At 39.2% G+C, this 26,274-nt stretch overlaps 1 protein-coding gene and 1 non-coding gene across 4 annotated transcripts in view; one reads left to right on the forward strand and one right to left on the reverse strand.

The window, feature by feature from the left end:
- Positions 1–1,383: 1,383 nt before the first annotated feature.
- Positions 1,384–1,512, reverse strand: LOC112625611. Its single transcript, XR_003119692.1, has one exon. It is a non-coding gene; the product is annotated as a small nucleolar RNA SNORA3/SNORA45 family (small nucleolar RNA).
- A 5,172-nt stretch (positions 1,513–6,684) lies between these two features.
- The window catches only part of ANKRD17 (ankyrin repeat domain 17), a 183,961-nt gene continuing 164,371 nt past the window's right edge, over positions 6,685–26,274 (forward strand). For all 3 annotated transcript variants that reach the window (XM_025384928.1, XM_025384929.1, XM_025384931.1), the window contains exon 1: positions 6,685–7,208. In XM_025384928.1, coding sequence (XP_025240713.1) covers positions 6,816–7,208 — 393 coding nt within the window. In that variant the 5' untranslated portion in view covers positions 6,685–6,815. The remainder of the gene's footprint in view (positions 7,209–26,274) is intronic.

Here is a 26,274-nt window from a genome sequence, read left to right on the forward strand (position 1 = left end):
CAGGGAAGCCCCAAAACAAATCAAAAGTTTGTAGCTCAGGTTTCCCTTGCAGCAGTTATTTCATTTGTGTGTCTCTCACGCTAGACCATAAGCTTCAAGATATAAAGGACCGTGGTTGTTTTGCTAACCATTTTCTCACCTAACACAGTGCCTTGTATGTAGCAGGTAGGCAACAAATACTAAGTGAATGAACATCCATGCTTATTCTGGCTAAATTGCTGTTTTCAACTCAAATGCCAAAAATTTCTTAAAAGCCCACACAGAAACAGTAACAACAACAAAAAAGATAGGTGACATGAGTGAATAAGGACTGGGCATAATAGGAATTTATGGAAACTGTAGAGAATTGAAGACAGCATGCCTTGTATAAATGCATTCAAAAGTCAAATGATTTTGAAATGCTGTGATGACAAAGTATAACATGTTCAAATATCACATTTGGCTATAGGCTGCCAGTTTGCAACACCTGTCTTAAGTAAATTGCTATATTAATTATATATACTATTGTAGAGGGCATTTCATTCTATGAGAAAATGCTCACATATACTAAAAAAAAAAAAAAAAAAAAAAAAAGCATGCTCCAGGATACCTTATTGGTGGATTGAAAAACAAAAATAAAACATTTTTAAAAGCATGCTAAATACAACAGTGGCATTCTCATTTAACAATATACAGAGAAAACACTGTGTAAAGGTTTGTACTAATATGCCAACAGTGGGTATCTCTAGCTGATAGAATTATATGTTCTGGTGTGTGTGCTTTTTTGTATTTTCTTAGTATCCTACAACAAACATGTATTGCTGTTGCACTCAGAAATAAATTGTTTTTACAAGGTCGAGAAGTAACTCAGGTGTCAATGTGGCAGATAAAGTAGAGTATAATAGGATCAGTGGCAGGGAGATTGACTATTGCAATAATATGGGTGAAAACTCATGAAAGCCAAATTAAGGCAGTTGCTGGGAGGATAGTGGTTATCAGTGTCACCTGGTCCTCTCTGCCTAAACATATGCTTCAATTTCTACTTGATTATAATTGCTTATGTTGGGCAAACTTTCAGGTGGAAAGCAGAGCACAGGCCACCGGCTCCCTGTTTTGTTTATTTTTTAGCATTTGTTGGCATTTAGTGAAACTCTTTCCCTGTGGCTTCAAGCCACCAGGACACAGGTCCTCCCCACCACCGCCTTAATCTTTTCCCAAGTTCTTCTGCTACATAATTTGGCCTTCAGGATGACAGGCTGCTTTAGGAGCTTTTCCTTCTCCAGCACTTTGTAGTAGCTCTAGAAGAACAGAGAAAAGGATTTACAATATATTGTGGCAGGTACCAACTCCTTGATGGGAATGAGGAAAGATGCCTGCCAACCTACTTTCTAAAACCAAGGTACAGTATGTTTCTGCCCGGACACTAAGGGGACACTGGTTGCCCCCATCAGTGAATCAAGACCAGCAGATTCTGAGGACTCCAGCACACTAGAGAAGAGCTGTGAGCTGTTAGGATGTGACCCTGGTCTCAGAGAGCTCCCTTTTTTTGAATTCCCAGGTCTTCCTGGCAGTATCTATGCCTTACCTCTTGGAATTTCAATCTTGAGTAGAAACCCAGGAAATATTTCTCAATTCATGGGATATCTTCCCCTTCTGCAGTATCATTGAGACTGCCTGTTTTCCTGTAATGATTTCATTCTTAGGCAGGTTCACTCTACATGATGACCAAAGGCCAGATGTAGCTTGTTTTTTTTTTTTTTTTAATTATTATTTCAAAAGCAGGTACCTTTTTCTCGATAGTGCTAGCCCAAATGGTGAAACTATCTCTGATTAACTTCAGTTTTGTTAATCTGCCCATTCCTGAACTAATCACTATGGCTGAATGATAGGATACTTTGGCTAGCCTGATTTTTATACTCATCCTGTGGTATAAAAATCAGAATTAGGTAATGAACGATTGCATCTGCAGAAAGAGGGACAGGTCTGCATTCGGACATGCTCTCAAATCTCAGTGGCCTAACACAAAAGAACGCATATGAACTGCAGCACAAGTGTCTCTAATTGGCAAGCAAGTATCCTCCAAGTGAAGAGTCAGGAAACTCTAGCACAAGTGTCTCTAATTGGGAAGCAAGTATCCTCCAAATGAAGATTTAGGAATCCAGGAGTCCTACCTTGTGGCTTCGCCATCTTTAACACATAGCTTCCAGTGCAAATTTGCTCATCTGCCTCAAGTTGGTAGGGAGTGGTAATATACTGGATTGCTCATGTGATGTTTCCATGGGCCAGAGCTGGAATAGGAGCACATCACTTCTACTCACATTCCACTGGTTAGAACCGAATTAGCACACCTAACCCATATACCTAATTGGAAGAGAAGCATGGAAATATAGCTGTGTGGCCAGAAGAATTTAGTATCTGCAAGAATCTACTATTCTGATCACTAAACATGTATTTTACCTGTCTTTCCACACACAGAACATACCCTGTCTCAAAGGAGACAATCTGAAGTTTTAACCAGTTACTGGAACAGGCTCAAAGTCTAGGATTTTCAGAAAATGTGCAGCTGTCTTCATTAGGTACAGATGTGACCTAAGAACTAAAAAAACAAATTATCTTTATTGTCACCCCATCCCTACAAATCCAATATACAGTGGTAACTCAGAGACAGGTAACTATAATACATTCTCTCATTTAGAAAAGAAAAATGATACTGAGCAATACTATTCATGTATAATAATGAGGAAATACTGCATAAACATTTTGTGGCCCATCTCCTGGAGACAGAAAACAGTTCTGATGAGACCCCAATTCTAGTCTTCAGGAAAAAACTCCCTGTCCATTCCTTTGTACAGCTCCTGATATGAGCTTCTGAAATGTTCTTTTTTTTCATCATTCTCCACGGCCACATCATATGTGAGTACTGGAGAGCTGTTAAGGTTTAATGCTCTATTCTTCTACTTATGCAAGCTTGGGGTTGGACAGTTACCCTCTGTTTTAACAGCCAAACAATGATATCTGAACCAGATTTAGTATGATTAGTAATAAAGTTCCTCCAAAAATGTAGTCTTCTGATTGATTTGCTTCTAGTAACTACACCCAAAGTTCTTTCTTACATAATTATCAAGCCTAATTTACTGCTTTGCTTCCTTGCTCCTATGCCAGTTCCTTTAGATCTTTATCGTAGCTATCCTGAAGCCATCTACAATAATGACTTTGAATGGAAAGACCAAACCCTTTTCCTGATCTTTGTTGCAGGACTTAATCTCACTGGTAACTATACTCAAGACCTCTTCTAGCTTTTTTTTTTTTTTTTTTTTTTAATATTGTTAGAAGTCTTAAAAAGTCACCTCTTCCAACCCTCCCTGAGAAATATTGGTGTACACTCTCACTTCTGCCAAGTATCTCCTGAGTTTCTCTTTAGTAAAAACTTACTAAAAGTAAAATATAAAATTCAACACGTAGTATTACTTTTGCTCTTTTCAATCATTTCCTCTGGAGCTAATCTAAATAGGTGATCTGATTTTGAATTATTTCAGGTGACAGTTTTACTAATTACTTTGCCACTGCAAACATGGGCCTCCTTTTTCCAGCCTCCAAATCACATTCTCTACCACCTGCTACATCATAACTAAGCTGATGTAACATATTTTAGGTTATTGTCTTAGCAGTACTCCACTTCTGGTACCAATTTCTGGACTAGCTATGGTCATTCTAGCTCCTATACATATAAATTCTCAAATCTCAATTTTGTCTCTTACAAGAAGTCCAAAAAGGAGTGTATCTAATTGGGGTGGCTCTCTTCCAAGTAGTGTTTCAGCCACTCCTTCTTCTCTTTTCTGTCTTTGGCATCTCCAACATATAGTTTTCAAGGTCACCATGCTGAAAGGCATCAGGTTGATGAAGAAAGAGTAAGGGAGAATAGGACTTCATTAACCCTAAAAATGAGCACATCATTTCCATTCATATTTAATTGGCTAGAAGTTAATCATGGCCAGGCACAGTGGCTCTGGCCTGTAATCCCAGCACTTTGGGAAGCTGAGGCGGGGGAATCACCTGAAGTCGGGAGTTCGAGATCAGCCTGACCAACATGGAGAAACCATGTCTCCACTAAAAATACAAAATTAGCTGCGTGTGATGGTGCATGCCTGTAATCCCAGCTACTTGGGAGGCTGAGGCAGGAGAATCGCTTGAACCCGGGAGGCGGAGGTTGCGGTGAGCTGAAATTGTGCCATTGCATTCCAGCCCGGGCAACAAGAGCTAAACTCTGTCTCAAAAAAAAAAAAAAAAAAAAAAAAAGGTAGTTCATCACATGACTACAACCAACTACAGGGAAAGCTATGAAATTTAGTTTAGCTGTGTGCCCGGAGAGAAATAAGTTTCATGGGCTAGTCAGTTCCTGCCAGAGGTTCTAGCGGGGAAAAAAAAAGTTAGATAAAAATAAAAGAAAGTGACTTTACGGGCCTTGTCCATTTTAGTAGTTTTGAACTTTATCCTACTAGTGAAATAGGATCATCATTTCACTATTATACTAATGAGCAAAAAACTCATTTTCTTCCAAACAATGAGATTACTTTAAAGAGAGTATTTTTGGTAGCACGATAGACACGGGAACTAGACTGCAGAGTGCTGACAAGTCAATTTCAGAAAACAAAAAAGACACTGAATGTAGAAGACTTTTTTTTTTTTTGAGGTGGAGTCTCGCTCTGTCGCCCAGGCTAGAGTGCAGTGGCACGATCTCAGCTCACTGCAACCTCCGCCTCCCCGGTTCAAGCGATTCTCCTGCTTCAGCCTCCTGAGTATAGAATACTTTTTAAGGAAAGAAAGTTTGCTTGTGAAGGAAACAACTGAAAGCTACAGAAGAATTAGCTAAGGAACCAGAATTTGTAGAAGGTTGACAACAGAAAAGATAATTACTGGATGAGAAAGAGGGGTATTGGAACTAGAATATGTATGAAGAGTTAATCTCACATATTAACAGTGAGTCTCTCATTCCTAGATACTGGAGAAAAGGAAATCTCAGGAAATTTCTAGCACTTGGAAAACTGTGAAGTTCTAAGTTAAAAGTCATATAATGAAATGGGCTGGGATTTAAAGACTGCAAAAAGTATTCAAGTGGAAAGGGAGAAAAAGATGCTGAAGAATATACAAAGCAGGAGGGAGGGATGCAGCTGAAATTATAAAATCTAAATCAGTAGTGGTGAGATACACAATGCAGTGCTTTGTTCTACACTGGACTCAGCAACGACCGTAGGAGAGGAATAGGCAGATGGTTACCACTCTGCATATATATTTACTATAGCAGTTATTACACTGTAAAGCCCCTGGAAACAGAGACTTTGATTCCACAAATTATGCACACAGTAGGCACATGATGAATTTTTGTTTGAATGAATTGATTTAGTCATTGCCAATTCTGCCATGGTACTCTGTAGAGTACTGGCAACTGCCCACATTTCATATGGTATGCCAATGCTAAAAAGAAAAAAATGCTAAAAAAAAAAAAAAAATCCAGGCATATTCAGCTAAACTTAGCAGTCTTAAAATGGCAACTATGTCAGCTGAGACATACTTTTAATCTTGTGCCAGTACATCTGTCTTTGATGTTTGCTTCATTTTCCTTATGCCACTATACTCCCACTAGACCAGAAAGGGATAATTCTGAGTTCAATGGGCTCCACTATCATTTCAAAAGTCCTGAAAGTTCTTTAGACACCTAAAAATGAACCCACAACCCCCATCACAATATTCCTTCCGAGAGAAGTATACCGACAATAATCATTATTTATGCCTGCTTCCAAGTTGAATCTAAGAGGGCCAGAAGAGCCATATCAGGGTCATTCAGAGAATCGTCTACAAGTCTGGCACAGACCACGCATCCTTCCCGTGTCTTCCTCCCCTCGTAAACTTGAGGTGTAATGATCTTAGACATCTCCTAATCGACTGCCTTCATATTACACACGTGTAAACTCGTAGAGGATGTCTATGAGCCAAGCTTAAACTTAGGTAAAGAAGGCTCTTTTCCCAACACGACGCCATCTCTCATGATCCAAAGCTTTATCTCTCGATTTGGCGGTCGAAAAAAACGACCAGGAATAAAACTACGTACAGCAGTCCAGAACGAGGCCCCACCTCCCGGATCTGGCGGACTGGCCTCCCGTCAACAAAGTGTCTGGACCGCGCTTCCGCACCTCACACTGCCGGGGGCCGGCTCCTCTCCAGCCTCCCCGTACTCCCCACACATCGTAGCACAGCGCGCCCGCGGGGCCCCAGACCCGGCCCTCGAAATCTCACTTTCGCCTTTCGGCCGCCCGCGCCCCACGGCTCAGGCGACGGCTGATGGCGTCACTGCACTTCCGCCTGCGGCTGCGTTCTAATCACAAGCCAGGAAGGAAGAAGGGAGGGCTGCAGGGCTGTGTGTGCGGGAAATAGAGAGGAAAGAGAAGAAATCCGGGAGCTCGCGGGCGCTCCGGCTGCAATCGCGCCCCCCTTATCTGTCCCCGCCGTTCCCCTTCGGAACGTGCCCCAGGCACACTTCCCCGGCTTTCTAGTCTCGTCTTCTCTGGTTCTCCCGACACCCTGTATCCCTCTTAAACGCCTCACCCCCCTTCCCTTGCTCCCTCCCTCTCCCTCCCTCCCATCGTCAGGCTCCCCGCCCTTAGTATCGCGAGACGAGGTGAGAGCTGGCGGAGCGGCGGCGGCGGCGGCAGTAGAGGTGACCGAGGCGGTGGCGGCGGAGACGGCACCGATTGCTGTGTCGGCCCCAGTGCGGCCGAAGTCGCGGTAGAGCGTAGCCCCCACGCCCCTCCCCCGTCCGCGCCCTCCCTCTTTCCCTGGGGATGGAGAAGGCGACGGTTCCGGTGGCGGCGGCGACGGCTGCAGAAGGAGAAGGGAGCCCCCCGGCGGTGGCGGCTGTGGCGGGCCCCCCCGCGGCGGCGGAGGTCGGCGGCGGCGTTGGCGGCAGCAGCGGAGCTCGCTCGGCCTCGTCTCCTCGTGGGATGGTGCGAGTCTGCGACCTGCTCCTGAAGAAGAAGCCGCCGCAGCAGCAGCACCACAAGGCCAAGCGTAACCGGACTTGCCGACCCCCTAGCAGCAGCGAGAGCAGCAGCGACAGCGACAACAGCGGCGGCGGTGGAGGCGGCGGTGGAGGCGGAGGTGGCGGCGGCGGCACCAGCAGTAACAACAGCGAGGAAGAAGAGGACGACGACGACGAGGAAGAGGAGGTTTCTGAGGCAAGGGCCTGGTTTCCAAGGAAGGAGGGAGGAAGGGACTGTAAGGGATAGGGGCCGAAGGTGGGAGGGGACTTTCAGTGGGACAGATTCCAGTGGGTTGATCTCTTAGGGGCCAGGCTTTCGACTGCCCCCTTTCTTCCCTCGGCCTAAATCGTGAGGTGTGGGAATGTGGGGGAGGGTAGCTGACACGTGGGGGTGGGAGGACCACGGAGTTCACAGAGTTGGTGAACAGCCTGTTATCATGGCATGGCTCACATGGTTAAGGATGGAGGGAATTGGTTAGATTCCCAGTTTGCACGCCGGGGGGTGGGGGGGTGATCTGCCTGGGGCCAGTAGGGCCACCTTAGTCTGGGACGGGATCGGGATCAAAGCGGGAGGAGTAAAATAATAGGTAGATGAGTCTCTTGGGGACCAACTAGGAGGTTGTTCAACTTCTCCCAGCTGTGAGATGGAGGGGAGCAGTTTGAGGGGGACGTAAGGTTGTAATGGACTCAGAGCTAAGTGTTTGTGTATGTGAGGGACACGTGAGAAGCTGTACTTTTCCATACTGTTCTGCAGGGTTTTTCGTAACTATCCTGGCTGCTGAAGTAACTTCACTTCCTCGATCTCCCAAGGATTTTCGATGAGCTGATGCTGTATTTGTATACATTTATCAGTAACTCTAAATAATTATAAATGACCATATACATTTGTAAGTGGATGAAAAATATATTTGATCCTTACACGTACATACATACATGTCTTCAAATGTCTCGTTAGTGAATTAGAATTAAGCTAGGACCTGTTGTCCCATACTATGGGACAGCCAAAGAGTCGGCTTTGGAGCCAGGCCTGGTTGTGGTGAGTTGGAATAGGAAGGCCTCTCGGTTTGTCCTAGTGATCTGGTTTCATAATAACTTTGTAATTTTTCTTGGGTCCACAGACAGGCGGCGTTGCAGGACCTTATTCCTCATAGAAGCCCTTACAACCCAAAGGCTCAGTAAAACATACCATACTGACAACCAACTGAGTTAGCTTTACTAGTTATTAGCTCTTTTATCACTCTCTTGTCTTCTTCCTGAAATAGAATCTAGAAAAATCTTTATCTGGAGAGGGAAGTCTTTATCAGCAGAGGGAAAACAGCTTTGAAGACTGATTTTAAACTTAGTTCTAAGAGGAGACCAACTGATTCGTCTAGAACTAACACTTACTATATTCTCTTCCACAAACATGGAACTTATTTTGATGCAAGTCTGGTTTTCTGAACATTGGATTTATTGAATCCTGGTCTCTGTTGAAATAGAGAAGTACCTTTTAAAGGATTTGACACATGTCTATTTGTAGAAGACCAGACTCTCTTTTATCTCAGACTGGATGAAGTTACGTAGGTAGAGATATTAAGTGTTCAAGTATGTATGACAAAAATATGCCCCTCCTTGTTTCTATTCCCTTTTAGCCTGTTGGATTCTGAGAATAGGTTTATATTGATTGACTTATATTGGCCTACTTGGATGTTTAGAATAGTGTGTTGCTCTGGCTGCATGTGAAACAAGGAAGAGAAAGATGTGATGGGATCCTTATCCCTAATAAAATTTGTTATGGTACTTAGAATCATTCAATTGTATGATTCTTCTCAAAGGTGAGAAACGTTTTACAGATAAGTCAACCCTTTGTTTTAAAAAGGAGGAAAACAAGGTTTAGAGGAAGGTGGTTGTGGTGGGTAGTAGCAAAAGTAGAAATCAAAGTTTTCTAATGGCTCAGACCTGTACACTTTTTAATGATAATTTATTTCCTTTTATCACTCTTCTGACATCATTCAGAAAAATAGTTACTGAATGGCAAGGTAACACAATCATGCAGCTGTAGGCAGAATACCATTACTTAAAATTTTAAATTCTCCTGAAAATATTAAGCTCTGGTTTAGAGCCAGGTTATGATAGTTGAATGCACTACTCACTGGGATATTCTGCTGCAAACTTCACCTACCTAGGTAGTTTTGTCCATTGGAATACAGCCTAATAAGCAGAACTTTTAGTAATTCCTTAAATCATGAAGAATGGCTGTAAGTTTGTAGGTATGTTTATTTTGTGGGTCAGGTTTGTTTTCCTTTTATAATATAGGAATGATTATGTTGACTTTGACCAACTATGGTAGTATTTCTATGTTTTTAACATGCCTTATCCTGTCTTACATGGTATTAAACAATGGGTTTGTCATTTGTTATGAAGATGAGTCAGGAGAAATACGTGTAAGAAAGTGTACCCATTGGACGGGCGCGGTAGCTCACGCCTGTAATCCCAGCACTTTGGGATACCGAGGTGGGTGGATCACCTGAGGTCAGGAGTTCGAGACCAGCCTGGCCAACATGATGAAACCTCATCTCTACTAAAAATACAAGAAAATTAACCAGGCGTGGTGGCAGGTGCCTGTAATCTCAGCTACTTGGGAGGCTGAGGTAGAAGAATTGCTTGAACCCAGGAGGTGGAGGTTGCAGTGAGCCGAGATTGCGCCATTGCACTCCAGCCTGGCCAACAAGAGCGAGACTCTGTCTCAAAAAAAAGAAAAAAAAAGTGTACCCATTAAAAAAATTTATGCAGATGAGGGATGAGCAGACAAAAAGGTGTACAGGTTGTCTCTGCCCCATTTTCATCTTTTGACCAAAGTAAAGACAAATAAAACTGTAAGCTAAATGGAGTGAGTTGTGTAATGTTTTTCTTTTAATTACCATTTTACTGACATGTCAGCAGAAGCCTAACTTTCTGGAGCTAGGAAGTCTTGTGGCTAAAATCACAATGTTGTCTTTTCTCTAATTCATTCTGTTATAGGCTACACAATAAAAAAAAGTAGATAAAATGATCTTTAAAATTATCCTTCCAGTAAAAATCATCAAAAGATTAAGAAGGAATATGAAAGGTTATGGTTTTGTGGTATTTAACCTGAAAGGATAACTTTAATTTAACAAAAATATATAGGTTCGCTATAAAGAAATGCTATCTGAATAATCTCTGTATCCGCCCAAAGGGGAAAAATGGAAGGAAACAAGATTCAATTTAAATAAGAGCTTCATTTAAGTGTTGAACAATAAGAATATAATTCCAAGACATTGGAGTGGGTTATTGAGAACAGGATTTTACTTAAAAGTGTTTCAGAATAGGTTAATCATGTCTTAGATAATTTGCATAACTTTGGGTATACCTGGAAACAAATAAGACCAAGAGCTTCCTGCCTCCCTCTCCCCCTCTATTTGACACAGAATCTTAGATGTAAAATTGAAAATGCTTAATTTTCTTGGTTTTCAGTGACTGACCAATATGGAAAATACAAATGTATTTTCTAACATAAAAGCCATGATGCTCTTTCAAATTAGTGGACAAAATTAATTAAATTGCTTTTGACTATTACAAGAAAAAAACCTTATAATTTCAAGAGTTGATATTTTATTTCAGAAATAACATTACATTCTGTTAAATGCATTTTTGAATATGACTGAATGATCTTAGTATTTTTTTTTTTTTGGAGACGGAGTTTCACTCTTGTTGCCCAGGCTGGAGTGCAATGGTCTCATCTCGGCTCACTGCAACTTCCACCTCCCAGGTTCAAGCAATTCTCCTGCCTCAGCTTCCCGAGTAGCTGGAATTACAGGCATCTGCCACCATGCCTGGCTAATTTTTGTCTTTTTAGTAGAGACAGGGTTTTACCGTGTTGGCCGAGGTAGTCTTGAACTCCTGACCTCAGGTGATCCACTGGCCTCAGCCTCCCAGAGTGCTGAGATTACAGGTGTGAGCCACTGTGCACTGTGATCTTAGTATTTTCTAAAGCGGAATTCAAAGGGGGAAAACATTTTTGTTGAAGATGCTTAAAGTATAAATACAGCAGGAGTTGATCAGAATTTCATCTATTTTTGTAAGTAACCTGTGACTAAATCAAGAGATAAACCTGGTGAAGAAATTTTAGACAAAGGGAGCCAATAAATGAATTAGTACTGACTTAGTATTGAAAGGATTTGCAAGGCCAGGGAGGATCTGTTTACAGACAGAAAATGAGAGTTGAAAATGAGGGAAAAAGAAAAAATATTTCAGAATTAGGCTGTGTTCAGCTTCATTTGGAAATTTTTTTTTTTTTTTATTGGAAAAGTGCTATCTAAATTCCTCTTTTGTGATGCTTGGAATCCTAGATTAGCCCAGAGAAGCTTGCTTGTTTCATCTCTTAATTGATGTAGCAGTATTTGTAAACTAGATGTTAAGATCTTTGAAGCAGTAGTCTGTCTTAATTATAATTTATCTTGTCTTCTCTCCTGCTTAAGCACAGTACTAGAAAAAAACAAAACATTTTCAGTGAATAACTAGTACTTAGGGAGGATTCAGCATTCATTTAGGAAAAGAAGAGAAGGAATAGAACTTCTTCCCTTGGATCCAGGGCTTCTAAATAGCTGAAGTTTAGATTTGAACATTTTCTAATTTCTTAATTCCTTTTCTTAGCGATGATGATCTTCTGTAAGTATTAAGGGGAAAGCCAGTTAAACTAATGCGAATTGATTGTTGAATGCCTGGTAAGTACCTTAAGCCTCCTAAAATTTTTAATGAGTAAATAAAAATGAATACTTATTCAATACCTACTGTTTGTGAAAGCTAGGTAAAGGTTAAAGGTATGGGTTCTGGAGCTTGGATTTAAATCCTTGATCTACCATTTACTAGCTTTGTGACCTTGGTCAAGTTTTTAAATCTCTACTGCAATTTTCTCATGTAAACGGTATAAATGATAATGATAGTAGATTCTACTTTATAACATTGTTATGAGAGTTAAATGAGTTAATACAGTTTTCATGTATTCTCATTTTATTCTCGCTGTAACCCTATGAAGTAGGTGCTGCTATATTTCTTTCATTATTCAATAAATGTTTGGAGTTCCTACTATGTGCTAGGTATTGTGCTATACTGGGTGAGCAATGGTGAACAAAACTGTTTTAAGACACCTCAATTTAAAAATGCACCAATGAATAAATATTATAAGTTTGGGGAGGTATGAGAGTGAGCTTAAGTGGTTAAATGTACATCTTGAATAACGTGTGAGTTTCAGAAGTATTCAAGTGTTGGCAGGGAATATTCATTTTACAGGTAAACATACTGGTGTAGAAGGATTTTAGGCAACCTCATCAGGATCACATAGCTAATAAATGTCAGAATGGAATTGAACCTGGGACTGTTAGATTCAAAGCCTTCTCATTCATTCATTTATTCTCTCATTCGTACGCTCTGTCATGCTGTATGGTGTTGAGTACCATATTTCAGATATTGGCAAATTCAGCTTGTATAAGGGAAGATGCTTTTCGGCAGTTGGACAGCCATTGAAGACAAGTTGGTCACCCCAAGTTTTCTTTCCATTTCTTCTGAAAAATTCACTAAAGAAAAAGAAAACAAGAAATACAGAAAAGTATAGAAAAATAATCCATATTCCCACCACCTAGAATTAAGTTAACAAGATGAAAACTTCATACTGAAAAACTACCCTTTCTAGAGGCAATGTACGACTTCTTCCTTGCCTTTCAAAATATTTAGTTTTCAAGGTCATCTTTCCTTATTAATTTGCAAAAAAAAAAATGTTTCTTTTAAATAGAGATTGTTAACTTGGGGTCTGGATAAGCTGTGAATCCTCTGATATTAAACAAAATATTTTGTCGAAGGTGCTTATAGGGCTTTATTTTTCTTCCTTTCTGCCCTAGCCCCATAGTATATGTGCAGAATTTTCATTAGGTCCTCTAAGAGGTCTGGTACCCCCCTCCTCTCCCTTCTACCTTGTTACTTTGAAACATTCTCACTACAGATTTGGAAACTGCTTCTAACTAAGCAGATAATGTGATAACAAAGAAGGCCTATTTGTGAAGCAGTGGGTCCAAGATTGATCTCATCTTTCTGGTAAACCAGCCTATGCCTACTCTCTTTTATATCTTCATATTTTGCCCTTTAATTAATGAAGCAGTTTACACTGTATGCTGTGGACTGTCATACCTGAAAGCAAAAGCCTTGTCTTACTCATCTTTGTATCTCCTACTACATAGTACCATGTGTCTTATGTAAGTCTTTGCATCTCTGCTAGGTTCTCATAAAGTCTCATCTCTGTAGTAAGAATAACTCATAAACATTTCTTTATTAGCCACTTAGTGTGGGAAATCTTTGGGACTTCAAGTCTTGAGGTAACAGAACTTGGTTGCAGCTATTATTTACAGTAGACCCCTGTGGGATGTTTTAATTGAACCCTTATTTTTAGTTTAGTCATTTTTAACCTCACCAACTTAACTGGAATTACTATTGTGAAAGTTTTCAGTGTTTAATAATCATCAAAGTAGCATATTTTGACTCCCAGAAATTCACTAGACTATAGCCTGCTTCTGCTGTTACCTGATTATGCCATCCAGTTGATTAGAAAAACAATTTTTAGGTCCTTGAGGCAGTGCAGTTGCGTTTATGACAGTTTATCTGAATTTTTATAAGGATAATTTAGTGGGTTAAAAAATGTAGATTTAATGAGGACCTTCATAATTTTTCCATACTTGACCACCGATGAAAAGGAATTTTTACTTCACATTGGTATGTGAAGTAGTGCCTACTGGTACCACTATATTTTTGTTAGGACCAGTAGGAGGCACCAACATCCATGGTGTAACCTACACCAAACCTAACTTTTTTCAGCTTTCATCTTTTCAAAAAAAATAGGAAGTCATTAGGGAATTGAAGGTGGTGGGTAAATGCGAATACCCTTCTAGTCCGTTGAACTTTACCTGTCTGGTAGAGTTATGTCCATCTACTTCTTACCCAGAAGCAAAATACCCTTTCTGACTTAACAGTGCTTCACTTCTTAACATTTTTTTTGTCTTTAGAAATTATTATTATTCATTCATGACGGGATGTAGAGTTGTGGGACCATATAGGTATTATTTTTATAATGATTTATAATTTGGGGTTTCAGTTATTGAAAAGGGAAATATTAACTGTTATTTTCCCCAAGCATGCTGTGAAACTTCAAATAATATAGCTCTGATTATTGAAAGCATAACTTAGAGTGCCTTCTGTCCTGTGAAACTCGTAAACATTACATGATGTTTTAAAGGGGTCACCTTTTTGTGTGTGTGTAGAGATGGCGTCTCACTTTGTTGCCCAGGCTGATCTTGAACTCCTGGCTTCAAGTGATCCTCCTGCCACAGGCTCCCAAAATGCTGTGGGATTATAGGCGTGAGCTACCACATCCAGCCTGGGGTTAGTTTTTAAGTTTACTTCTGAGTGAGACTAGAGATAAAAGAGCGGGGAGAAGAAAATGTAAAGATTTTACGTTTGAAACATCAGAGTGCTAAAAATACAAAAATTAGTGGGGCGTAGTGACTCCCGCCAGTAAGTCTCAGCTACTTGGGAGGCTGAGGCAGGAGAATTGCTTTAACTCGGGAGGCAGAGGATACAGTGAGCAGAGATCGTGCCACTGCACTCCAGTCTGGGCAACAGAGTGAGACTGTCTCAAACAACAACAACAACAACAAAAACCATTAGAGTACTTGAGGAACTCCTATTGGAGCCATTATTAGTGTCTTTATAAACAACTCTTTTTTTCTTTTTTTTTGAGACAAGGTCGTCCACGCTCGAGTGCAGTGGCGTGACCTCGACTCACTGCAACCTCCGCGTCCCGGAGTCAAGCAATTCCCACCTCAGCTTGCCGAGTATCTGGAGTTGCAGCGTGAGCCACTGCGCCTGGCTCATTGTTTTGTATTTTTATTAGAGTCAGGGTTTCACCATATTTGCTGGGCTAGTCGCAAACTCCCGGCTCCAAGTGATCCACACACCTCGGCCCCCAAAGTGCTGGAATTAGCAGGTGTGAGCTACTGTACGCAGCCTTTAGAAACAATTTTGATATATAGTGAAATCTCTCAAAACTTGCAAATCAGAGTGAATTATGCCGATAAGAATGGGCAGCAAGATTGTTAAGAATAAATTGAAAAATATTAAATAGGTTTTTGTGAGTCAAGGGTAAAAAAATGTGTTTTGAGTAAATGATCTGAAATACAGCATGCTTTCTTCGTAAAAGCTTAGTATAATGTAGGGTGAATTTAAGGCATTGGCGATAACCGGAATCATAATTCTCATTTTAAATAATGCTATGCTACATCTGCACAAAATAGATTATGTATATTTTTGGCTGCTGTACCATGAAAATGATGACTAAAACGAGAAGGTCTAGAGAGGGATAGGTTAAAAATGATGGTAGGGCTGGAAATGGAATCCATGATTGAGGAGGACTGTAGATTTTACTTAAATATATTTTCGTTATTTTTTATTTATTTTATGTTATGTTATTTTTTTTGAGACAAAGTCTCGCTGTGTCTCCCAGGCTGGAGTGCCGTGGTGCAATCTCGGCGCACTGCAACCTCCGCATTCCAGATTCAAGTGATTCTTCTGCCTCAGCCTCCCGAGTAGCTGAGGCTACAGGCGCGGGTGCCACCACGCCCGGCTAATTTTTGTATTTTTAGTAGAGACGAAGTTTCACCATGTTAGTCAGGCTGGTCTCCAACTCCTGACCTTGTGATCCGCCCGCCTCGGCCTCCCAGAGTACTGGGATTACAGGCGTGAGCCACAGCGCCTGGCCGACTTTATTTAAGTATATTCTTATTGCTTATTACTTCATACTCAAACTCCTTATAACATAGAGAATATAGTAATGTGTACCAGATAGTGCTATTTCAGTTTAGAAAATAAATTCATTTTTTGTTTCTTGAGATTATTTGAAAGTACATTCTAGAAATGGCACACTTACGAAACTACTTTATGGCTGTGCATCTCTTGCAGGGAATTTTGCCTCCCCATTTCCTCTTCCCAAAAATACTATTAGCTTGCCTAATTTAACCTTTCACTTTTTTTTTTTTTTTTTTTTTTTTTTGAGACGGAGTCTTGCTCTGTCACCCAGGCTGGAGTGCAGTGGCCGGATCTCAGCTCACTGCAAGCTCCGCCTCCCGGGTTCATGCCATTCTCCTGCCTCAGCCTCCCGAGTAGCTGGGACTACAGGCACCCGCCACCTCGCCCGGCTAGTTTTTTTTTGTAATTTTTAGTAGAGATGGGGTTTCACCGTGTTAGCCAGGATGGTCTCGATCTCCTGACCTCGTGATCCGCCCGTCTCGGCCTCCCAAAGTGCTGGGATTACAGGCTTGAGCCACCGCGCCCGGCCAACCTTTCACTTTTTTTATCCCCATCTTCCCCCACGAAAGAAAGGAATAGAAAAGAAAAATACAAAAGTGAAGAAATAAGAACCTGTTCTAAACTTATTTCGTGGTCTGGTTTCTTTATGGATCATCTCTTAATTAGCTTAAAAACATTTGATTGAAACCTATTTTGGAAGTGGAAAGGTTGGTTCCATTAGTTTTGAATTTGGAATAAATGTATGTTACCATAGAGATCTATTTTCCTTTCCCTCTTTCCTGTCAACCTAAATCTGAAGATTGACAAGAAAAGGAAGCCCCCCTGTTTGTGTTACAGTTGGTGTTACAAATGCCTTTAACCCCATTGTCGTCTCTTTCTTTCTCTATGTCATGTTTATCTTTTTATGGCATTAATAATGAAAATGGTCTTGTTGCAAAGCCTCTAGTATAGCACATACTCCTGTAGGAGTTAATTCTTTTACCTGACAAACATTTATTGAGTATCTCCTATGTGTGGCTGTTTTCATTGTCTAATCTCAACTATTTCCTTCCCAATGAATGTGAAAAAAAAATATTTAAAATTATAGCTGTATACGTTAAACATGAATAAGTTAAATTACTTTGTACATATTGTAGTTAGTGAAACTTACATACATGGAAACTTAGCACAATGTTAGAATTCAGTTTTCCATATGATTATTAGCTATTATCTAATCTTATTAGCTATGATTATTAGATAATAGTGATAATTATCACTAGTATACTCTTTGAACTAAATTTATTTAAGAAGCATTATTAACACCTAGCAAAATTACCTAGGGATTATAAGAGTTTTGACGAAATGGAGACATTATTTCTAGATTCATAAAATTTAAATTTTGTAGAGATAAAACTAGTTATAATGTAAAACTGAAGATGATTTTAGCCCTGTATAAGTCCTGTACTTTTTTTGCGCATCTATATTCATTTTTGGTGTAACTGTGTGCCTTTTGATCATAGGGATCATTTTGTTTTGGTTTTTGAATGCTAGTAGGGTAGAGTTTATGTCTTTTATGAGTGTCTCCTACGATACTCAGTGATTTTTGATATTTTGTTTGTTTTTAAGATGAGGTCTGTATGTATGATTTTTCTAGAGTGTCCTTGACAACTAGATTATACTAAAGAGTCATCCATTCTAAGTTTACCTTGAAGGTTTTATAGTAAGAAAGGAGAGTATCTGTATTAATATACTTGTGATTGATGCAGGTGGAGATAGGTTAAGATATGAGAGATTGATTTACAAGACAGTGTACGATGAAAATTCCTTTTTTTTTTTTTTTTTTTTTGAGACTGAGTCTGGCTCTGTCGCCCAGGCTGGAGTGCAGTGGCCGGATCTCAGCTCACTGCAAGCTCCGCCTCCCGGGTTCACGCCATTCTCCTGCCTCAGCCTCCGGAGTAGCTGGGACCACAGGCGCCCGCCACCTCGCCCGGCTAGTTTTTTTTTGTATTTTTTAGTAGAGACGGGGTTTCACCGTGTTAGCCAGGATGGTCTCGATCTCCTGACCTTGTGATCCGCCCGTCTCAGCCTCCCAAAGTGCTGGGATTACAGGCTTGAGCCACCGCGCCCGGCGATGAAAATTCTTAAGATTTTAAATATAGCGTTACATGTAATTAAATGTAATTCATTAATTTATACCTATTTGTAGAAACACGTATTTGCAGAAAACTTGACAAACTCAAAAAGATTTAAAGAATAGAAAAATCACCTATTATTCTCTCTTCAGAATTAATCATTACCTGAAATATGTCTTTTATTTCTTTTTCCTTGATAGGTAGTAATCAAATTATCGCAAGAGCAGAGGTACCACTTAGAAATTTTGCTTGCTGAAATTTTTATTGATGAGCTTTCTTCAAATATATCAATTGAAGAGATGAGTCTTCAGATTATGATTTTTATGTATTTAAAAATATAACTAATGAGGGAATTTATACTTACAAAAATGTCTTCTAATACATAGGGCTTTTTATTCCGTTCTTAGAGTAAATGCTGCTAACAGTTGGTGTATATCAAATTTTTGTTTCTTGATGAGACTGAGTGCGTGTGTGTGTGTGAGAGTACGTTAATATTTGTTACATTATTATTTACTTATGAATGTTCCATAATACATATGTTCATAATTTGATCTTTTATTTTGGTAGACATTTAGATTGTTTTCACTACATTGCTATTAGTGAAGTGAACATCCTTGTACAGTTATTTTTGAGTATTAAACTATTTCTTTGGGATGGATTCCTGGAAATGGAATTGTTGGGCTAGAGTATGCACATGTTAAATTTGATAAATACTCTCAAGTTTTACTTACATCAGCAGTGTATGAGAATGTTCCTAGATGTGGTTAATTTACTTAGTTTTAAAAATCTGTTAAACAAAAAAATGGTGTTTTGTTTTCATTTTTCTGATTACTGTCAACATCGAGTATAAGTTTTTTAATCTTTGATCTTCATTTGGATGTCTTTTGAAAATTTCCTGGTTTGTCCCTTACCTATTTTTCTGTTAGGATTGTCTTGTCTTTTTCTTAGTGATTTGTTGGTGGTAATTATACGTATTCATTTTTCATAGTGTTATGTGTTACAATATTCTCCCTTGACATTGTTTTCACAACATAGAAAAATTTATTGTTTAGTAAAATGTATTATTCTTTTATGACTTCTGGAGAACTTCCTCACTCCGGTATTTTAAAACTCTTAGAAATTCTTTTTTGTACTTTGTTTTTCAAAGATACATGGATCTCTTTTTGGATATAGTATTTAATTCTTGTGTCTGTTTCTTATTTACTCCTTTCTATAGCAGTTGACTGACTCTTGCTTCTTTTTTTTTTTTTTTTTTTTTTTTTTTTTGAGACTGAGTCTGGCTCTGTCGCCCAGGCTGGAGTGCAGTGGCCGGATCTCAGCTCACTGCAAGCTCCGCCTCCCGGGTTCCCGCCATTCTCCTGCCTCAGCCTCCGGAGTAGCTGGGACCACAGCCCGCCACCTCGCCCGGCTAGTTTTTTGTATTTTTTAGTAGAGATGGGGTTTCACCGTGTTAGCCAGGATAGTCTCGATCTCCTGACCTTGTGATCCGCCCGTCTCAGCCTCCCAAAGTGCTGGGATTACAGGCTTGAGCCACCGCGCCCGGCTGACTCTTGCTTCTTAAAACGTAATCCTCTCTTTGCTCATGTAATACCACCTTCTCCTGTTTCTACCTCACTGTTTTTTGTTGGTCATCTTGCTTCCTTCTACCCCGCATAGCAAACATACTTTATTTACTTCATTGGACCCTTTTCTGTTTTGTATCTGGTCTCATTTAGATGATTTTAACTATTGTGTCATTATATATCTATATACCAGTGACTCTCAGTTTACAGCTGCAACCTAACCCTTTGTTTTTTGAGAATTGGGCTCACCCTTCTGGCCGTCTACCATTTGTACAAACCTTTCTTCCAACACCTGATCATTTCTTTCCTCAAGAGAATCAATTCAAAGTCCCATCTAGTTACTACATATAGCTCCAAGTGAAAGAAATCTACAAAATGCTTTTCCTCTTAATTCAGATAATTCTAGTGATCTATAAAACAATAAACAACTATCTCTCCCTCTTTTCACCCAAACCATTGTGTAGTAGTGAGTAGGAATAGGATAATCATAATGAAAACTCTTCTAGAGAAGGGAAGAATAGGAAGTACACAGCAGTCATTGGTACATATTAATAATGAAATCCTTCTGTGACAACTTCGCCTTGGCTACTGAGTAAGTTTCTTGGTTGTACTGATTTTCCTCTATGAGAGGAATGCTCTTTTCACTGTTGTCTATTTCCTTTGCTTAGTTCTTTAGATGATTCTTTCTTATTATCTTCCTTAGCCACATTTGAAGTAGTAGGCATTGGAGGGTGTGACATCCCTAGGAAGTGCACAACTTTTGTAGCCCTCTACCAGTTGGTATAGATGCAGGGCCTGTAGGGTTACTTAAAGTTCAAGTGTAAGATTTTTAGGCCAGTAATGTAGCTTGTTGGTAAAACTCTTTCAAAAACATAATAGATTTCTGTTTTGTTTTTCTTACATCGGGACCATGTAACATTAACTATAGAAAAATATCTCTTAGTCATAAGTTTTGGAAACCTGCTGATTCTCTTATTTACTGGTCTCTGTGCTAGGCTAGCTCCTCTCTCCCTTAGGTTTCCTGGCTACCTCTAGAGGATCTGAAATAAGAGTCTTCGATGATGTATCAATAAGGGTTTAACCAGAGAAGCAGAGCAAGTAGATTTATATATGATTGTTATGTATTAAGAGATTTATTACAAGGAATTGGCTTACATGATTGTGAGGGCTGGCTAAGCAAGTCTGAAATCTGTACGGCAGGCAGTTAGTGGGAGAAGATTGTGGGCAAGGTGGAATCCATGGGCTCAGGCTGAAGCTGTTCTCCATAGGCAGTCAGGAAGGGAAGATACAGCGAAGAGAGAACAATTGTAGATTCAGCTGCTATTTGGAGTCTCATATGCTTGGAAGAACCTGATCTCTTTTAAGAGCTCACCTGACTAGGTCAGACTCACTGAGGATGATCACCCTAGCTTAAAGTCAGTTGATTAGGAACTTCAATTACATCTGCAAAATCTCCTCACAGCAGTACCTAGATTAGCATTTGACTGAATCATTGAGAGAAGGTATTTGTGCTACAAAATGTCTGCTGTCCTCTCTTCTTGCTAAGAAACCGTCACAGGTGGACAAGCAACACTCTCAACTTGATCTTTGCTACTACCTGACTGAGAACCCTTGAACTCACAAAGTTATTTCCTGGTATTTAGAGCACAGAAGCAGCTGCCTTTTCCACCCTGAGAGGCCCCAAATTACTGGACTCTTGTAGGTCAGAGTTTGCCACTGAGAAAGCTTCTTTTTAGTAGCACTGTTTTCGTGTCTGTCTGTGCTTGCAAACTGCTTTATAGGTGAATTGATCTTTCTCGTTGATCTTTAAATAGCCAGCACACACCGTATTTCGAGTTTTTCTAACTGCTTTTCTTAGAACTACAGACTTAGCAGGCATATGATGTGCTCTTCCAATTATTGCAGGCAAGAGTTTTACTAAACGTTCTGCGGTCATTAGATCTCCAGCCTGAGATGTTTCCTTGCTACCTGTTCTCTAAGCCTTTCCAGAGATTTTAGGAGTTTGTTAGAGCAGCATGTCACTTCCAATTAACTGTATTAGTTAAGGTATAGGATGGATCATTTGAACAAAGAGATTCCAAGACATATCAGGCAAGATAGAAATTTGTTATTCTTTTATGTGCTACTCCAGAGGTAGACCTTCAGGTTATTCACACATCTAAGTACCTACTGTCTTGCACTTGATACACCATCCCTTAATCAGTGCTGTCAAATACTGTAGCTGCTAGCCACAAGTTGCCGCTGAGCTCTTGAAATGTGGCTAGTGCATCTAAGGATTTGAGTTGAATTTTTTTAAATTTTTAATTTAAATATTATGTGTAGCTAGTGGCTACCATATTGGAGAGTGCATATGTATAATATTTCCATCATCACAGGAAGTTTTATTGGACAGCTCTGATTTGGAGTGTTCATCTACAAGATCTACTGTGGTTCACTAGCATCATTTCCATGTTTCAGCCTGTTGTGGGCTGAATTGTGTGTCCCCAACATTAATATTAATATTTTGAAGCTCTTAACCGCAAGTACCTCAGAATGTGATTATATTTGGAGATAAGTCCTTTAAAAATGTAATTAAGGTTAAATCAGGTCATATGAGTGGGCCTTAATCCATCTGACTAATGTCCTTTTAAAAAGAGGAAATTTGAACACAGGACACCGGAGATACATGCCCACAGAGAAAAGGCCATGTGAGGATACAGCAAGAAGGTGGTCATCTGCAAGCCAAGGAGAGAGGCCTCAGGAGAAACAAATCTGCAGACACCCAGATCTTGGACTTACTGTCTCCAGAACTGTGAGAAAATAAATGTCTGTTGTTTAAACTACCCACTCTATGATATTTTGTTACGGTAGCCCTAGTAAACTAATACTAGAGAAATAAGAAACAGAAAGGTCAACATAGGTAACTTCCTTTTGAGGAATTGACCAACAGGTTGCCAACATCATTTTCCATTATATCCCATTGACCAGAAATTTCTTACACAGCCATATCTAAGGCTTAGCTCTTGCTGAGTGGCCATATACCCAAGTAAAACTTGTGGAGAAGTAGTCTTTTGCTAAAAGAAGGGGACTGTGGATATTAGGGAATAATTAATGTTTTCTACTGATACAATTCTACGATTATATTGTCCTTATGACTACCAAAACAAGAATGAAAGTCATTCCTGGTTCCTGAAATAATCTTGTGGGCCAAGCTTGGGTCATGTGTCTATTCTTGAACCAGCCACTATCACTAAGGAAAAAGATGCTTTGTTTAGGACTAGGTCATGTTTCTCTACCCTGTGTAGGAGGTAGACTAGGAGAGGTCCATTCTACTTCCAAAATATGTCTTGAGTTTTTCTCCTTCTCTCCTTCTCCACTACCATCGCCTTAACCTGGCTATTTTCTTACTTGAACTTCATAGTAGCCTCCTAATTTGATCTCCTAGCTTTTTCTCTTGAATCCCTATACTTCATTCATTCTTCATATAGCATTAGGCTAATCTTTCTGAAATGTCATTTGTTATTTGACTTCCCATTGCTTTTAGAATAAAATCCAAACTCCTAACTTGACCCGCAGAACTTTGTATGGCTGCTCCTTGTTCCAGCCCTTCCAGTTCCTTGACTGTCATCTATTCGCACTGACCCTCCTGGGTTTGAAACATGCAGACTTTCTAGCTAGGGTCTTTTTACTTTCTTCCTAGTGTATTGTTCCCCTGGTTCTTTGTTTTTTCTCATCCTTTAGTTTTCAGCTTAGATATCCTTCTTTGTCTGGTATTGTTGGAGGGAACTTTCTCCCCTTACACCACTTCTTTTACCTCCCTTTTAGTTTTTTGCCTTAATTGAGTAAGTTGCACTGTAGTGAAACATAGGAAAGAGTCCTGTTGGTTTTTCACCAAGCTTTATTAGTATTAAATATTTAGTAAACTCTTACATCTGTTTCTTACTACTTGGAAAGAAGTTTGTGGGTGGAAGTGAGGTGGGAGAATTTCAGTGAATTTCACAGTTGAACCTTGCGAAATTGTTGTTTTTATAAGCCAAAAGTCATTGAATATCTGGTTTCATATGATTCAGCCTAGGATGTTAGCATGGTTTGGTATCTTAGAAGGCAGTTCTCACTCATTGAACTTCTTTCTTAAGAGTTTTGGATATTGTTCATTTAACATGTCAGACATGCTTTAGAATCATCTTTTATACATGACCATAAAATATTATCAGATTATACATTGAAATTTATGTTAATTTGGGAGAGAAATACATGTATAATACTGAATATTTCCATTTGTAAACATGGCATACTTGTGTATTTTCAGACCCTTCATCTGTCTTTAATAAAATTTTAGTTTTTGTATAGATTTTGCACATTTCTTGTGGAATTTATTTCAGATTATTTTATAGTTCTTACTGCTGTCATGAATGGTATATTTTATTCCATTATACTTTCTTAATTAGTTATTGTTGGAGTATAGGAAGCTATTGATTGGCATATTTTAATCTTGTGTATGGCCACTAAGCTGAATTCTTGTATTCAGTGTATTCTGTTGAAGTTTCTGACTCAAATGTCCTATTGATTCTAGTAAATTATTTTTTTCTCTCATTTCCAGTATTTGTCCCTTGTGTTTGTTTTTGTTCTCTTACTGCGTGAGTATTGAACCACCACCAAAACGTTGAATGTCAGTGGTAATAGAGGTTATACTTGTCTTTCTCTTATTTTAATGGAAGCGCTGTTGTTTACTAGTAAGTATAATGCAGGTATCTTTTTTCAATTTAGGGTACATCTCTTTTTCTTAAGTTACTTAAGTTTTATTAGAAATAATGTACTACATTTTATCAAATGCATTTTTGGTATCTTTTGAAATGGTCAGTTCTTTCTCTGCCCCTTCAATATGTCCATATAGTGAACTGTAATAAAGGATTTCCTAATTTTAATTGTGTTTTGAATACTTGTTATGATGAATTATTTTAATGCACTGTTGGATTTAGTGTCATTAATATTTTAATTTATATTTTCTATGAAGATTATTCATGTTAGTTTTTCAAATTTATTTGAAGAAACTGTAAGTATTTTTTCCTTACATCAATTTTGTAAAGATACACATTTTACAGATTCAGTTTATCTGAGTCGTTTTTCCTTTTAGTCTTATATGTTGTGTTTTTAACCATATTTGCCACTGAAATGTTAGAAAGGAGTTAGAGTAAGTGGTTTATTTGATCTTTCTATAGTTAGTAATTTTTTAAAAAGTGGCTTAAGTAATTTAATACATACCTCTTTGTAAAAATAATAACTTAAAAAAATTTAAATTGTGGTAAACAACATAAAATTTACGTCTTAATTGTTTTCAAGTGTATAGTTCGTTAGTGTTAAATATATTCACATTATTATGGAACAGGTTTCCACAAGTTTTTCATCTTGCAGAACTGAAACTCTGTACCCATTAAACAATTCCACATTTTTGTCTCCTCTTCAGCCCCTGGCAGCTACCATTCTATTTTCTGTTTCTATGAATTTGTCTATCTCATGTAAGTGGAATCATAGTATTTGTCTTTTTGTGACTGTCTTATGTTAGTTAATATACTGTTCTCAAGGTTCATTTATGTGGTAGCATGTGACCGGATTTCCTTTTAAATATTCCATTGTGTATATATATCACATTTTATTTACCCATTCATTAGTTAATGGACCGTTTGGGTTGCTTCCATCTGTTGGCTAGTGGGCCTCTTAACTTTTACATTTTATTCGTTTATTTGAAATTTATATGGGTTCATTGAGGGGAATAGGAACTTAATCTTGTATTTCCAAATAGTTAATCAGTTGACTTACCTGTTTCATAGTCTCTCCTCATTATTTGAATAATGCCTTGATTTTATGTATTTCCACAATAAAACAGTAAATCAAATATCTGCTCAGTATATACATCTTTATAAGTACTGAATTTGGGCTGGGCATGGTGGCTTACGTCTGTAATCCTTGCACTTTGGGAGGCTGAGGTGGGCAGGTTGCCTGAACTCAGGAGTTCAAGACCAGCCTAGGGAACATGGAGAAACCCCGTCTCTACTAAAATACAAAAAAATTAGCTAGGTGTAGCGGCATGCACCTGTAGTCCCAGCTACTTGGGAGGCTGAGGCAGGAGAATTGCTTGAATCCGGGAGACTGAGGTTGCAGTGAGCCGAGATTGTGCCACTGCACGCCAGCCTTGGTGGCACAGCAAGATTCCATTTCCAAAAATAAAAATAAAAAGAGAATAAGTACTGAATTTATATAAGCTGAAGGCCTGAATAGTACAATTTGTTGCTTGTACTAAGCAGTTTCCTGTGTTTGTTAAGTAGCTCACATCTACTTAACAAATGTGGGGTTTTATGGTTAAAGAAATTTTAGATGTTTTCCACTTAATATGTGTTTTTTTAAATTCTAATTTTTTTAGGCACAGGGTCTCATTGTGTTGCCTAGACTGGAGGGCAATGGCGTGATCATAGCTCACTCCAACCTCGAAATCCTGGGCTCAAGGGTTCCTCCCACCTCAACCTCCCAGATGTCTGGGACTACAGGTGCATGCCACCATAGCTAGCTAATTTTTTTTTTTTTTTTGTAGAGACAGTCTTGATATGTTGCCCAAGTTATTCTAGAACTCCTGGACTCAAGTGATCCTCCTGCCTTGGCCTCTCAAAGTGCTGGGATTCCAGGCATGAGCCCATGTGCCCGGCCAAGTCAGTGATCTTTTTCTTTCTTTTTTTTTTGAGACGGAGTCTCGCTCTGTCACCCAGGCTGG

The sequence above is a fragment of the Theropithecus gelada genome, chromosome 5, assembly GCF_003255815.1.
Source record: "Theropithecus gelada isolate Dixy chromosome 5, Tgel_1.0, whole genome shotgun sequence".
NCBI classification, from domain to species: Eukaryota; Metazoa; Chordata; class Mammalia; order Primates; family Cercopithecidae; genus Theropithecus; species Theropithecus gelada.